Source organism: Bactrocera neohumeralis, unplaced genomic scaffold (genome assembly GCF_024586455.1).
Source record: "Bactrocera neohumeralis isolate Rockhampton unplaced genomic scaffold, APGP_CSIRO_Bneo_wtdbg2-racon-allhic-juicebox.fasta_v2 cluster09, whole genome shotgun sequence".
Lineage (NCBI taxonomy): Eukaryota > Metazoa > Arthropoda > Insecta > Diptera > Tephritidae > Bactrocera > Bactrocera neohumeralis.
Window position 1 is genome coordinate 4,052,366 of NW_026089622.1, and position 15,676 is coordinate 4,068,041.

Sequence of the window (15,676 nt, forward strand, 5' to 3'; positions counted from 1 at the left end):
GTATGCGCCATATTAGCTCTTCGCCGTCGTGTTTGAATAGCTCGGCCGGCAATCCATCGACCCCCGCCGCTTTGTTGTTCTTCAGACGGGTGATTGCTATTCGAACTTCTTCATGGTCGAACAATGGAACGTCTGCTCCATCGTCATCGATTGGGGAATCGGGTTCGCCTTCTCCAGGCGTTATGCATTCACTGCCATTCAGCTGGCTAGAGAAGTGTTCCCTCTATAATTTTAGCATACTTGCTAACTTTGCTTGCTAAAAATTTGCCCATCCCTGGCTTAATCGACTCAACTCCTCCAGATAATCTATATACTATTGTATAGTGTCTCCGTAGTTGGATGTTACAAATTTCGTGACAAACTTAATACACGCTTTTGAGTGAGTGACAATATAAAAAAAAGAGCAAAGATCCCTGTTCCTACTAAAGATAAATTATTTCAACTAAAAAAGCAAAGCAAACTGTAATTTTTATTAATTAAAATTTCAATATATGTACATAATTTTGGTTTTACAAACTTCTTTGCTTTCGAGCACGCGGAGGGTTCCATGATACAGGTGTTGCATCAGTAATGGAAACAATATTAAGACCACCCATTTGCAAACCTTTAATTGCAGACTGTAATCAAACTAAAATTATAAATATTCCAAAAATTAAAAAATAAAGTTTTTACCATGCGGCCAGGTCCCAATCCACGCACTTTCACACGAACGGTCTTCCAACCTAGTTCTATGGCTTTCTGCAAATAAATAAGATGTTATCTCTTCAGAATTCAAATTTCAAAACTTCTTTTTATTCACCTCGCTAATAGTTATTGCAGTGGCTTGAGCTGCAATATTTGTACCTTTTCGAGTGTTTTTAAAACCTTCAATACCGCAAGATCGGATTAGTCTAGGTATACCTTTATTATCGGTAACGCTGATTACAGTGTTGTTAGGTGATACTCGTATATTACATATAGGTAATTCAGCAAATGGAATCCCATTATATAGTTGGTGATATGTTTTGACACCTGGGAAGAATTTTTCTTTCCTGCCAAATACAGTGTATTTAGTTAGTTTTGTCATAATTTTAGTTGATATTATGTCGTATGTTCTTTTTCAAACCAAAATTTAATATTTAACACATTTTTTAATTTTTTAGACAACTTTTTTGTGCCCTCTCCTAAATCACATGGACTCACTTAGCCCCAGCGCATCGATGAAATATATAATCTTGTGAAATATATAGGGTTATAGGTACCGCAAACGATTAGTTTACGAGATATTCGACCTTAAAGTTCAAAAATTCGCAAAATTCGAACATTTCAAGAAGCTATTTCACCACGTTAAACCCAGTTTATTCACATTTTTCTCTTCAAATTAATTAAATTACACTATAATCTTTTAAATAAATCCACATTTTACACTTTTAGCAGATGTTTTATTTAAAAAATCTTTATTTTAAAATTACATTTTACACTCGTTTGAACCTCATTTGTTTAACAAAAATTAGGAAGAAATGGAGCGCTGCCATGCGATGACAAGGCAATTCGCTGAAATTCCTCTTTTTCGCAAAAATTCCTCTATTCATGCATAAGGATATTTTGTTTTGAAATTTATTAAGCAAATAAGTAATATTATATACATGTATTAGTAATATTATATAACAATATTAATTGTACATATGTATAAGTAATATTATATGTACATATGTACATATGTATAAGTAATATTATATAATAATGTTACGTAATAAAGTGTAAGGTTACAGTACACTACGAAAACTAAAATTTTGTTTCAATATGAGTGCAAGATAACCGTAAAATGTAACCACTTTATATCCAAAACTCATATTTTAAATATAATAATATATATATCGTCACCTAAAATACAAACGAATGTATCATAAAAAATAAATTGAAATCGCTGACAGATATAATAACCTGCAGCTGTTTTTCATGTTATAAGTACACAGACAGACAACTGCGGCGCCCAATGTTTATAATAAGGAATGCATTCCATATATATGCAGCTGTTGTTCATGTTATCAGTAGACAAACAGACAACCGCGGCGCCCAATGTTTATAACAAGGGATGCATTTAGCAATGCAAGCACACGTGGTACCAAACTTAATACTACTTTTGTAACACTGCCCTCCACTTAAGCCTAATCGTCCCGATTAGGCACAAATCCTCTTGAACCAAATGGGGCGAGCCTCTCCAAATGTACTACTTTCATTTTACATCGTGCTTTTCCATTTCTTTGTATGCGGTATACCACGTCATTAAGTCGTTTCATTACCATATAGGGCCCTTCCCAGGCTGTCTGCAATTTCGGGAACAAGCCTTTCTTTCGAAGTGGATTGTACAACAGGACCAGATCACCTTCTTCAAAACCTTTTGAATTTGCCGATTGATCAAACCGGTCCTTCATTTTATTGCTCATCAGATGCGTGTGCTGCCTTACCATTAGATGCAATTCATTCATTTTTTCCTTTAAGGCAGAGCAATAATCTCCATCATTTCTAACAGCTGCAGGATTTATTACAAACTTAAGATCAGCAGGGAGTCGCAGATCAGATCCGAAAATAATCTTTGCTGGCATGTAACCAGTTGTCTCGTGCTTCGCTGAACGATACGCCAGCAGGAACATCTGGATGCACTTATCCCAATTCCGTTGATCTTTATCAACGATTTTCCGCAGATGTTCTTCGAGCGTTCAGTTGAATCTCTCTACCATCCCATCTGATTAATAATGTACAGACTTCTTGGAAAATGGAAGATTCGGAATTCCTGCCTTGATCTGAGTGTAATTCGACGGGCACTCCGAACCTCGTTATCCAATTTTCTACAAACGCTTCGGCTACTGTCTTTGCTTCTTGGTTTGGTAAGGCATACCCTTCTGGCCATTTACTGAAATAGTCCATGACAACCAGTAGATATTTGTTTCCTGCCGTACTAGTTGGGAACGGACCTGCAACATCCTTTGCGACTCGTTCAAATGGTGATCCCACGTTGTACTGTTGCAGCCTACCGCGACTTTTGACTTTAGGACCTTTAGCTGCCATGCACTTTACACAATTACTTATCCATTCTGCTAATGAATCTCGACAACCAATCCAGTAGAACCGTTGTTTAATCTTCTCTATAGTTTTTGTAATTCCAAGGTGCCCTCCACTAGGTCCATCGTAATATTCTTTCAATACTTTCGAGATCATGGACTTCGGTACTATGATCAGCAGACGAGACTGTTTGCCATCTTCGCTTTCCCAGGTACGATGAAGGTATCCATTAACGAGGTTTATGCTGTTCCATTGGGCCCAATATGCTTTTGCAGTTGGACTCTCGCATACGATTACTCAATTGAAGAACTTCTGATTTTAAATTTTCTTTGCCATTTTTTAACGAGCTTAATTCGTCTTCAAATTTTGAAAATTTCTCCTCCACTTCTTTTTGTACTTGTGTAGTATTTTCTGTAATCTGTTGTGCCAAACGATTTTCTAACTGCGTATTAGTCATTTGTTGTGTAAGGCGAGACTCTAACTGTGATGTACTTTCAGCTATTTGCGTCATTTGCTGTGCCAGACGATTTTCTGTTTGCACTGCATTTTCTGCCATTTGCTTAATAGCCACTAACAACATGTTCATGTCTACACTTGATGATGTTCGTTGTTCTTCTACTTTTTCTTCTACCTTTGTAGAAGTTTCTGGGCCATCAAATTCGAATTCGTCCACATTAATTCCATCCGCTTCCACTGCTTCACGTAATCGTGCCTGCAGATCCGCCTTTTGTCCACTTATCGGCAAATTACGCTCCTCCAGTTCCTTTTTTAACTGCTGAATTCTCAATTCCCCGAATTTAACCATTTTGAATTTGGATTATTTGACAATCCCACTTCTGACACCAATTGTTACGAATTTATTTTTCTAAGGTTCGTATCAAGGATTGACAAATAAAACTAAAACAACCGTTTAATTCAAACAATATCTCTTTATTCACTATACGAGTAGCAGTTTACTTTTAGCACTGGATGATTATGTTAGCGCTGCCACGGCTTATATAGCCACGCACTCTTCGCTAATGCCGACGTGTCCTTCTAAAATATTGCGTCTGGCAATTATAAAAACATAATGCTACACGTTCCATATACAGTTAATGTTTATGTAGACAACCAAACAACCGCGGCGCCCAATGTTTACAATAAGGAATGCATATAGCAAGACAAACACATATAATGATGCCATGCACTCCATATACATGCAGCTGTTGTTCATGTTATAAGTACACAAACAGACAACCGCGGCGCCCAATGTTTATAATAAGGAATGCATTCCATATATATGCAGCTGTTGTTCACGTTATCAGTAGACAAACAGACAACCGCGGCGCCCAATGTTTATAACAAGGGATGCATTTAGCAATGCAAACACACGTGGTACCAAACTTAATACAGTAGAATCCGTTTATTATGACTCCGCCTATATTGACCAACTGGTTATTATGACGTAATTACACTACGAAGTTTGGTTTTCTTATAAAATTCTTTATAAAAAAGTCGGATATAATGACTTCGCTTACAGTGACATGTCGCTTATTATGACCCATTTTTAATAAATTATGTCCGGTTAGAATGACTGACATGATTCTTTACACCTCCGGCAATGTTCGTTGTTTCCCGACGCCGTTCGGCACGTGGCTCGTTTTTGTTTTGAGTCTCAGCGAGTAATTGACGCTTGAAGGTTACGCATTGTTTTTTGTTTGTTACTGTGAAAAAATGTCATCGCAACGACGTAAAGCATTTACAATTGAGGAGAAAGGTGCCATAATATGCAGATTAGAAAATGGAGAATCTAACTCATGTCTCGCAAAAGAATTTGGCGTGGGTCATTCGACAATCTCAATGATTTTTAAAAACAAGAACCGCATTAAGCAATCGTTTTCAATTCAAATGTTTTGAAACCGAAGAGGCTTCGAAAATCACGACAAGAAAATGTTGATCAAGCGTTAATTCAGTGGTTAAAAAACATGAGAAACAAAGGAATACCTGTCAGCGGCCCTATGCTACAGGAAAAGGCAAATGGTTTTGCCGCGCGTTTTGGTATTCTCGACTTCAATTGTTCTGCAAGCTGGATCAGTCGTTTTAAAGTTCGACATAACATTGTGGCGGGAAAAATTGTCGGTGAATCTTCGTCTGTTGATCAAAATTCAACAACAAACCGGTTGATATCTGTGTGGCCGAATTTACGAAGACAATTTTCTGATGATGAGATATTTAATGCTGATGAAACTGGACTTTTTTATAAATTAATGCCGGATAAAACTTTAAAATTTAAAGGTGAAAATTGTAGTGGAGGTAAGTTGTCGAAAGATAGAATAACTGTCATGGTAGCAGCTAATATGAGTGGCACAGAGAAAAAGAAATTGCTCATTATTGGAAAGTCACAAAAACCAAGATGTTTTACAAGTGTCAAATCATTAGCTGTCGATTGTGCTAACAATCGTAAAGCTTGGATGACGTCAGAACTTTTTGAAAAATGGCTTCGTGATTGAGATCGTGATTTGGTGAAGAAGAAGAAATAGATTCTATTGCTGGTTGATAATTGCCCAGCGCATCCAAATGTTACTGATTTAAAGTCTATAACACTTGCTTTCCTTCCGCCGAATACAACATCAGTACTACAGCCATTGGATCAGGGAATAATACGATCACTCAAAACGAATTTTAGGAAGAACCTTGTGCTCAAAATGATTAACTGTCTTGATGCTAATGAAAACAACTCTTCTACAAAAATAACGGTGCTAGATGCAATTCTGATGGTTAATGATGCCTGGAATAAAATATCACAAAGTACCATTTGTAACTGTTTCAAACATGCAGGATTCATTGAAAGCCACGACGGTTTACCTATTCAAATATCACTCAACATGATCAACATGAATTCGATGAAGAAGATGACATTCCTTTATCTTTGTGGTCACGAAACCTAAATTCAGATTCTTTAGCAGCACCGGAAATGTGGGAAGATTATGTTGACGTCGATAGCGCTCTCCTCACATCCGAAGAACCCACCGATGAAAATATCGTACAGAACATTAGTGCTAAGAAACAACTCGAAAGTGATGGGGAAGAGGAAGTCGAGGAAGAACCATTACCTACCGCAGAAGAGGCATTAAATGCTGCAGAATTATTATCACGATTTGTTCACAGCAATATTGAAAATGATAATTTGACCATAGCTATGCCTTTTATACACAATAGTATTAGAGACTGTTTTTACACTAAAATGAAAAAACAAAAGCAGACACAAATTACAGATTACTTACAGTAAAAAATGCACTTGTATGTGTTATATTGTGCTAATTATGTGCAATTTTGATTTTGATTTAATATATGTGTATGTATACATATTTATTTAATATATTTCTGCATTAAAATACTTAAGTACATACATATTTACATAAAAAAAGTTTTTCATTTCACAAAACGCTTTGTATGACGTCCGCTTATTATGACGTGTTTGTCAATTCCTTTCAATGTCATAATAAACGGATTCTACTGTACTACTTTTGTAGCATTATTATATTTAAAATATGAGTTTTGGATATAAAGTCGTTATATTTTTTGGTTATTATGCACTCAAACTCATATTTTAAATATAATATATATATATATATATATATCGTCACCTAATATACAAACCAATGTATCATAAAAAATAAATGGAAATCACTGACAGAAATAATAATCAAAATTTATCAATTTTATAACGAAAACTTATATTTTGTTTGAATATAAGTGCATAATAACCAAAGAATATAACCACTTTTACCACTTTATAACAAAAAGTCAATACAGTTTTTTATTTTTAACGCAGAAAGGAGTACTACGCGAAAGTACTTCAGTCACCCTATTAAAATATAGCAAAATAAAAGTGAAATGTAAGCTTATTTCAAGGCTTAGAGTGTGTATTTAAATATACAACGTAAAAAATGTGAAACAATTTTGTGAAACAGAGAGAAATAACATGTTTTCTTAGTGCAAATTTTTGAACTTTTAATCGTGAATATTTTAAAAAATATTAGTAATTTTTACATCATTTTTAGATATTCCTCCTCTGGAGAAGCTCCCCTATTCGTACATACCCCATTTATACGGAAATTCGGTTTTTTTACCCCTCCGCCAAAGTAATCGGAATCGTGCCGGAAAACTAATGTGTTATATATTTCCTGTCATTGGGGTATTATTTGTTTCTTTATTTCTTTTGGTTCTTCTGTAAAATATGAACGTAAGGTAGCACTAATACTTAGTTAGAATGCAAGCCTTTTGTTATTGTAAGAACAAAAATAAATGAACAAAAGTTAAATGTTGAAAAAAAGTTATTTTTGCGGCAACTATATGTATATACATATATTCTTAATCTGGAAGACCTCCTCTATCCGTACATGCGCATGTTAACCCCGAAATCCGCGGATGCTATTCTAAAATTTACCCGAATTGTGGCTAATAGTGCCCATACACGAGCACACAAGTGCGTTCGATCGGTTTGAATTCGTTTGCCCATACACGACACACAAATCCATTTTGCGTTCGTTCTTCACAGAGTTAATATGTGCGACAGGCAAGCGGAACATTTCTTTGAATTTATTTCTAATGTAGCATTTTTATCTATTTTCGTTAAAAAGTTATTCCAACTTTTATTTTTCTTACGCTATGTATGTACATATATGTATGTATGAGCGCTTAGGCAAAAAGCGAAAACTTTAATAATTTAATTTCTTTTCTCGGTTTTTCATTTTTACGAATATTCTTAATTGGCGGGCAGGATAGAAAAAAAAAACTAAACGCCGTATGGAATTAGGGCAAAGTTTATTATCATTGACATAAAATTACCTTATATTTAAACTAAAAAAATATTAAGAAAAGTCAAGTTTTAACATATTTTTAAACAGCATAAAGTAAAATTCTTTTGATCAAAAGCAGCTATTTATACAATTTTTAAAAAAATTTTAAATTTTACACTGTTTTTGGAATTTTCTTAGTTCAACTAGAAGATAAATTAATAAAAAAATATGAATATCTTTGAATTTTTTGTTTCCGATAGAAATTGCGACCTGCATCCTGCCAGGACAGGGTTAAAAAACTCAAAATTTCTATTATGTCCCTTGTAATTCGGACCGACATTCGCTATCCGTATTCTCTAATCCGGATCACATGTTTATTATTCACTACATTCGCTTTTACGCTTTATTGGTTTAAGTTTTTTTTGGAACATGTGTATTATTTGTTATAATAAACAAACAGAAATTTATAAATATTTTTTCATAATACATAATTCTGATATGTCTTTGGGGCACGATTCCGATTACTTTGGCGGAGGGGTAAAAAAAACGAATTCCCGTATAAATGGGGTATCTACGAATAGGGGAGCTCCTCCAGAGGAGGAATATCCAAAAATAATGTAAAAATTACTAATATTTTTTAAAATATTCACGATTAAAAGTTCAAAAATTTGCACTAAGAAAACATAATATTTCTCTATGTTTCACAAAATTTTTTCACATTTTTTACTCTGTATATTTAAATACACACTCTAAGCTTTGAAATAAGCTCACATTTCACATTTATTTTTCAATTTTTAAGCTAAATTTTGTAATTTAAAAATCACTTAGCACACTCATCGTTGAAAAGGTTAGATTGTTTACAATTATGAGGAAAACGAGCCTTGCCACATCTTAAACAGCAAATATGTAGGATTTTGAACAATTTTTCTTTGTTTGTTTTATCGCGTGATTCTTTTTTCTATATTAACCATAAAAAAATACTTTCTACATAAGTATATGTGTAATACGTAATTTATGTGACTGAAGTACTATCGCGAAGTACTCCTTTCTGCGTTGGCGGCCTTCGGCCGCGCTCTAAAAAAGTAACCCTGGCCGAGCGAATACCCAGGGTGACTGAAGTACTTTCGCGTAGTACTCCTTTCTGCGTTGGCGGCCTTCGGCCGCGCTCTAAAAATAACTCTGACCGAGCGAATACCCGGGGTGACTGAAGTACTTTCACGTAGTACTCCTTTCTGCGTTGGCGGCCTTCCGCCGCGCTTTAAAAAAATAACCCTGGCCGAGCGAATACCCGGGGTGACTGAAGTACTATCACGTAGCACTCCTTTCTGCGTTGGCGGCCTTCGGCCGCGCTTTAAAAAAATAGCCTGGCCGAGCGAATACCCGGGGTGACTGAAGTACTATCGCGTAGTACTCCTTTCTGCGTTGGCGGACTTCGGCCACGCTCTAAAAAAATTACCCTGGCCGAGCGAATACCCGGGGTGACTGTAGTACTTCTTTCTGCGTTAAAAATAAAAAACATATTAACTTTTTGCTGACAGATATAATAACCAAAAAATATAACCACTTTATATCCGAAACTCATATTTTAAATATAATAATATATATATCGTCACCTAAAATACAAACGAATGTATCATAAAAAATAAATGGAAATCGCTGACAGATATAACCAAAAAATATAACTACTTTATATCCAAAACTCAACTTTTGTTTCAATATGAGTGCATGATAACCGAAAAATATAACCACTTTATATCCGAAACTCATATTTTAAATATAATAATATATATATCGTCACCTAAAATACAAACCAATGTATCATAAAAAATAAATGGAAATCGCTGACAGATATAATAACCAAAAAATATAACTACTTTATATCCAAAACTCAAATTTTGTTTCAATATGAGTGCATGATAACCGAAAAATAAAACCACTTTATATGTCAATGTCGTCATATATCTCGTACAGCTCATCGTTCCATCGGATGCGATATTCGCCGTGGCCAATGCGCAAAGGACCATAAATCTTTCGCAGAATTTTTCTCTCGAAAACTCGTAACGTCGACTCATCGGTTGCTGTCATCGCCCAAGCCTCTGCACCATATAGCAGGACGGGAATTATGAGCGACTTATAGAGTTTTGCTTTTGTTCGTCGAGAGAGGACTTTACTTTTCAATTGCCTACTCAGTCCGAAGTAGCACCTGTTGGCAAGAGCAATCCTGCGTTGGATTTCCAGGCTGACATTATTAGTGGTGTTAATGCTGGTTCCTAAATAGACGAAATTATCTACAACTTCAAAGTTATGACTGTCAACAGTGACGTGAGAGCCAAGTCGCGAGTGCGACGACTGTTTGTTTGATGACAGGAGATATTTCGTTTTGCCCTCGTTCACTACCAGACCCATTTTCTGTGCTTCCTTGTCCAGCCTAGAGAAAGCAGAACTAACGGCGCGGGTGTTGAGGCCGATAATATCAATATCGTCGGCATACGCCAACAGCTGTACACTCTTATAGAAGATGGTACCTTCTCTGTTTAGTTCTGCAGCTCGAACTATTTTCTCCAGGAGCAGGTTGAAGAAGTCGCACGATAGGGAGTCGCCTTGTCTGAAACCTCGTTTGGTATCGAACGGCTCGGAGAGGTCCTTCCCGATCCTGACGGAGCTTTTCGTGTTGTTCAACGTCAGTTTACATAGCCGTATTAGTTTTGCGGGGATACCAAATTCAGACATCGCGGCATAAAGGCAGCTCCTTTTCGTGCTGTCGAAAGCAGCTTTGAAATCGACGAAGAGGTGGTGTGTGTCGATTCTCCTTTCACGGGTCTTTTCCAAGATTTGGCGCATGGTGAATATCTGGTCGGTTGTTGATTTTCCAGGTCTGAAGCCACACTGATAAGGTCCAATCAGTTTGTTGACGGTGGGCTTTAATCTTTCACACAATACGCTCGATAGAACCTTATATGCGATGTTGAGGAGGCTAATCCCACGGTAGTTGGCGCAGATTGTGGGGTCTCCTTTTTTATGGATTGGGCATAGCACACTTAAATTCCAATCGTTGGGCATGCTCTCGTCCGACCATATTTTACAAAGAAGCTGATGCATGCTCCCTATTAGTTCTTCGCCGCCGTGTTTGAATAGCTCGGCCGGTAGTCCGTCGGCCCCTGCCGCTTTGTTGTTCTTGAGGCGGGCAATTGCTATTCGAACTTCTTCATGGTCGGGTAATGGAACGTCTGCTCCATCGTCATCGATTGGGGAATCGGGTTCTCCTTCTCCTGGTGTTGTGCGTTCACTGCCATTCAGCAGGCTGGAGAAGTGTTCCCTCCATAATTTAACTATGCTCTGGGCATCAGTGACTAGATCACCTTTGGGGGTCCTACAAGAGTATGCTCCGGTCTTGAAACCTTCTGTAAGCCGCCGCATTTTTTCGTAGAATTTTCGAGCATTACCCCTGTCGGCCAGCTTATCAAGCTCTTCGTACTCACGCATTTCGGCCTCTTTCTTCTTCTGTCTGCAAATGCGTCTCGCTTCCCTCTTCAACTCTCGGTATCTATCCCATCCCGCACGTGTAGTGGTCGATCGTAACGTTGCGAGGTAGGCAGCCTGTTTTCTCTCCGCTGCGACACGGCACTCTTCGTCGTACCAGCTGTTCTTTTGCACTTTCCGAAAACCAATGGTTTCGGTTGCAGCTGTACGTAAGGAGTTTGAAATGCCGTCCCACAGTTCCCTTATACCGAGTTGTTGACGAGTGCTCTCAGAGAGCAGGAGTGCAAGCCGAGTAGAGAATCGTTCGGCTGTCTGTTGTGATTGCAGCTTTTCGACGTCGAACCTTCCTTGTGTTTGTTGGCGTGCGTTTTTTGCTGCACAGAGGCGAGTGCGAATCTTAGCTGCAACAAGATAGTGGTCCGAGTCGATGTTAGGACCTCGGAGCGCACGCACATATAAAACACTGGAGACGTGTCTTCCATCTATCACAACATGATCGATCTGGTTGGTAGTTTTTCGACCCGGAGACAGCCAGGTAGCTTGATGAATCTTCTTGTGCTGGAATCTAGTACTACAGATAACCATATTTCGGGCCCCGGCGAAGTCAATCAGCCTCAACCCATTTGGGGATGTTTCGTCGTGGAGGCTGAATTTACCGACCGTAGTGCCAAATATACCTTCTTTGCCCACCCTGGCGTTAAAGTCGCCAAGCACGACTTTGACATCGTGGCGGGGGCAGCTCTCATAAGCGCGCTCCAAGCGCTCATAGAAGGCATCTTTGGTCACATCGTCCTTCTCTTCCGTCGGGGCGTGGGCGCAAATCAGCGATATGTTGAAGAACCTCGCTTTGATGCGGATTGTGGCTAGACGTTCATTCACCGGAGTGAATGATAGTACTCGGCGACGGAGTCTCTCTCCCACCACGAATCCAACACCAAACTTGCGCTTTATATGGCCACTGTAGTAAATGTCACAAGGACCTACTCGTCTCTGTCCTTGTCCCGTCCATCGCATTTCTTGGACGGCGGTGATGTCAGCCTTTATTTTTGCGAGGACATCAACCAGCTGGGCAGCGGCACCTTCCCAATTAAGGGTCCGGACATTCCAGGTGCATGCCCTTAAATCGTAGTCCTTATTCCGTTTGCCATGGTCGTCATCAAAAGGGGGGTCTCTCATCCGAGGCTGTTTTAACATTTTCATTGGTATTGTTTTTTTTACGTGGCGGGTCCCAAGCCCAGCGCACAACCCTTGTAGGGAATGTTTCGCCTTCTCACTTTAGCTCGCCTTCGAACGGATGTTCTTAGGCTACCCAGAGGATACTTGGTCAAAGACCGGAAGTAGTGAGCTGCTTGAGCCATGTGTAAAAGAATCGTTTCTGGCCACTCCCAAGTGAATGGCGATCAGAGAACTTTCCTCACTTGCGTGAACTTCTACACATGACTCCATCCTCCATCTACTTATTTGCTTAATAAAGTTAAAAAAGAAAATATCCATATGCATGAATAGAGGAATTTTTGCGAAAAAGAGGAATTTCAGCGAATTGCCTTGTCATCACATGGCAGCGCTCCATTTCTTCGTAATTTTTGGTAAACAAATGAGGTTCAAAAGTGTAAAATGTAATTTTTAAAATAAAGATTTTTTATATAAAAAACCTACTAAAAGTGTAAAATGTGGATTTATTTAAAAGATTATAGTGTAATTTAATTAATTTGAAGAGAAAAATGTGAATAAAGTGTGTTTAACTTGGTGAAATAGCTCTCCTAAACTAAGCGTTTGCGGTACCTATAACCTTATATATTTTTTAATCAGGAGGACTTCCTCTTTCCAACGGTACCTTCAAATCGCGGCGCCAAAGAAATCGGAATTGTGCCGTCTTTGGTAATCCGGATTTCCTTATATTCCGGATAGAGCCGGTTTTAATTGATCCGGATTAGCGGGCCTCTACTGTACTATAAAATTTGCTCACGCGCATCCTTTGTTTGGCTGGGATTTAGATTAGCATCCCCGGATTTCGGGGATAAAATGGGTGTCACTGGAAAGGTTGCGTTCTTCAGATCACGAAAATATATACATTTAGTTGCCGCTGACTTACAGTTTTAAAGATATTTGCATTTAAAGTTGAAAAATTGACAACTTTTACATTGATAATTTGTGTATTGTGAGTAACTTTTTCACTTATATTGTGCACTTTTCACTTACTAACACTTCTCTACAACGTTTCGGTATATTCATTTTTTTAATATTTGTTGTAAATAAAGCTTTATTTTAATTATTTTATTTTAGTTACAATTCTCTGCATTTGCACAATAAGAAAAGGGTTGCCATGGTTATTTTTTTTGAAGCGCGGCGCGGCGCGACATTTTATCCCCGAAATCCGGGGATGCTAATCTAAATGTTACCCCTTTGTTTTTTATAACTTTTATTATCAACTCACTAAAAGATTATATTATTGTACCTTACTTTTGAATAAGCGTATCTATATCAATAGACTTTTCTCCCGATGTTCCTTCATCTTTATCAGGTAGGGAAGCCATCATTCCTTTTCTGTCTTCAACTTTTCTCATAGTAAGGGCAGTGTGAAACTTACAAGCTTCTTTAATATACGACCATCGAGGACAGTATAGCTCAACAACAGTATTAAATAACCGTATCATCCTGATTATTAGTAATGAATCCGAAATTGATATAGAAACCGATTAATAGAAATAACCTAACAACTTGCAATGTTACGTCAAAATAAAATACATCATTAGTGATGGTTGCAGTTGGAAAGCAATCGTCGCACCAACTTTATCATCCTATCGATGGCATTATTTTGGAGGCACTATCGATAATTTTTTTGACTCTTGTTGGTTTATGACTTAAGGTAACGGGGCATCTCGACAGGATAAAATTTATTTCATACTAAGTGTCAAATCTATTGCTATTGCCATTGCCAAATCTGTATGAGAGCATTTGTTATCATAACATATTCATTTGCGCAAAGGCGCCGGGTAGGTAGGTTCGTGTTGGTGTAGCCCATGTTTTGAGCGCTTGGAAAATTTATTTGGGGAAACTTTAGTATACCATCCCACGATTTCAGGGTTAAAAGTAGTATGGTTGGATAGTGCTGATGCTCCAGATTAAGAATATATATAATTATTGCCGCCGCAAACTTATAGTTTTCGAGATATTTGCATTTAAAGTTGAAAATTTTGCAAATTTAATTTTGCAATTTCTCGACTTATGGTTAGTTTTTCTTCCGTATTATGCACTTTTTATACACTTACAATTCACTACAATATTTCTACATATTTATTTTTTATCAATATTTCAGATATTTGCTTAAAATAAACATTTTATATTTTACATAAATATTACTACACGCACAATAACAATAAGTGTTTCGTGTTGTCAAATAATAAGTGTTACCATATCACAAATTATTGAAAACAATAAAAATAAATAAAAAAAAACTCAAATGCAAGAAAAAAATTATCCTGGGCGACCAACACCTGGGTGTGTCAGGTTTTCACGATTGAAACTCCTTTTTGCGATGGCGGCCTTTTGCCGCGCTTCAAAAAAATAACCCTGACCGATCCAACACCGGGGTGTGCCAACACCAGGGTGTGTCAGTTTTTTTCGAGTAAAACTCTTTTTGCGATGGCGGCCTTCGGCCGCGCTTCAAAAAAATAACCCTGGCCGATCCAACACCGGGGTGTGCCAACACCAGGGTGTGTCAGTTTGTTTTTCGAGTAAAACTCTTTTTGCGTTGGCGGCCTTCGGCCGCGCTTCAAAAAAATAACCCTGGCCGATCCAACACCGGGGTGTGCCAACACCAGGGTGTGTCAGGTTTTTTTTCGAGTAAAACTCCTTTTTGCGTTTGCGGCCTTCGGCCGCGCTTCAAAAAAATAACCCTGGCCGATCCAACACCGGGGTGTGCCAACACCAGGGTGTGTAAGTTTTTTTTCAAGTAAAACTCCTTTTTTGATTATTACTCAATATATAGCAAGAAAAAGGATAATGATTTTCATATGTATTTGGCGTATAAACCTATTTTTTATTCGTTTGATAAATGTGAAGATATGGCAATACTTATTATTTGACAACACGGAACACTTATTGTTATTGTGCGTTTAATAATATTTATGTAAAATATAAAATGCTTATTTTAAGCAAACATCTAAAATATTAATAAAAAATAAATATGTAGAAATATTGTAGTGAATTGTAAGTGTATAAAAAGTGCATAATACGGAAGAAAAACTAACCATAAGTCGAGAAATTGCAAAATTAAATTTGCAAAATTTTCAACTTTAAATGCAAATATCTCGAAAACTATAAGTTTGCGGCGGCAATAATTATATATATTCTTAATCTGGAGCATCAGCACT

The 15,676-nt window shown here is 37.5% G+C and overlaps 1 protein-coding gene across 1 annotated transcript; it reads right to left on the bottom strand.

The window, feature by feature from the left end:
- Window positions 1-443: 443 nt before the first annotated feature.
- LOC126763947 (28S ribosomal protein S11, mitochondrial) lies at window positions 444-14,094 on the bottom strand. Its single transcript, XM_050481722.1, has 4 exons — window positions 13,764-14,094; window positions 800-1,031; window positions 673-738; window positions 444-617 (listed from the first exon to the last, which is right to left on the bottom strand). The coding sequence occupies exons 1-4, from the start codon at window positions 13,955-13,957 to the stop codon at window positions 510-512; spliced, it is 600 nt and encodes a 199-aa protein (XP_050337679.1). The 5' UTR covers window positions 13,958-14,094; the 3' UTR covers window positions 444-509.
- Between the last annotated feature and the right edge of the window lie 1,582 nt (window positions 14,095-15,676).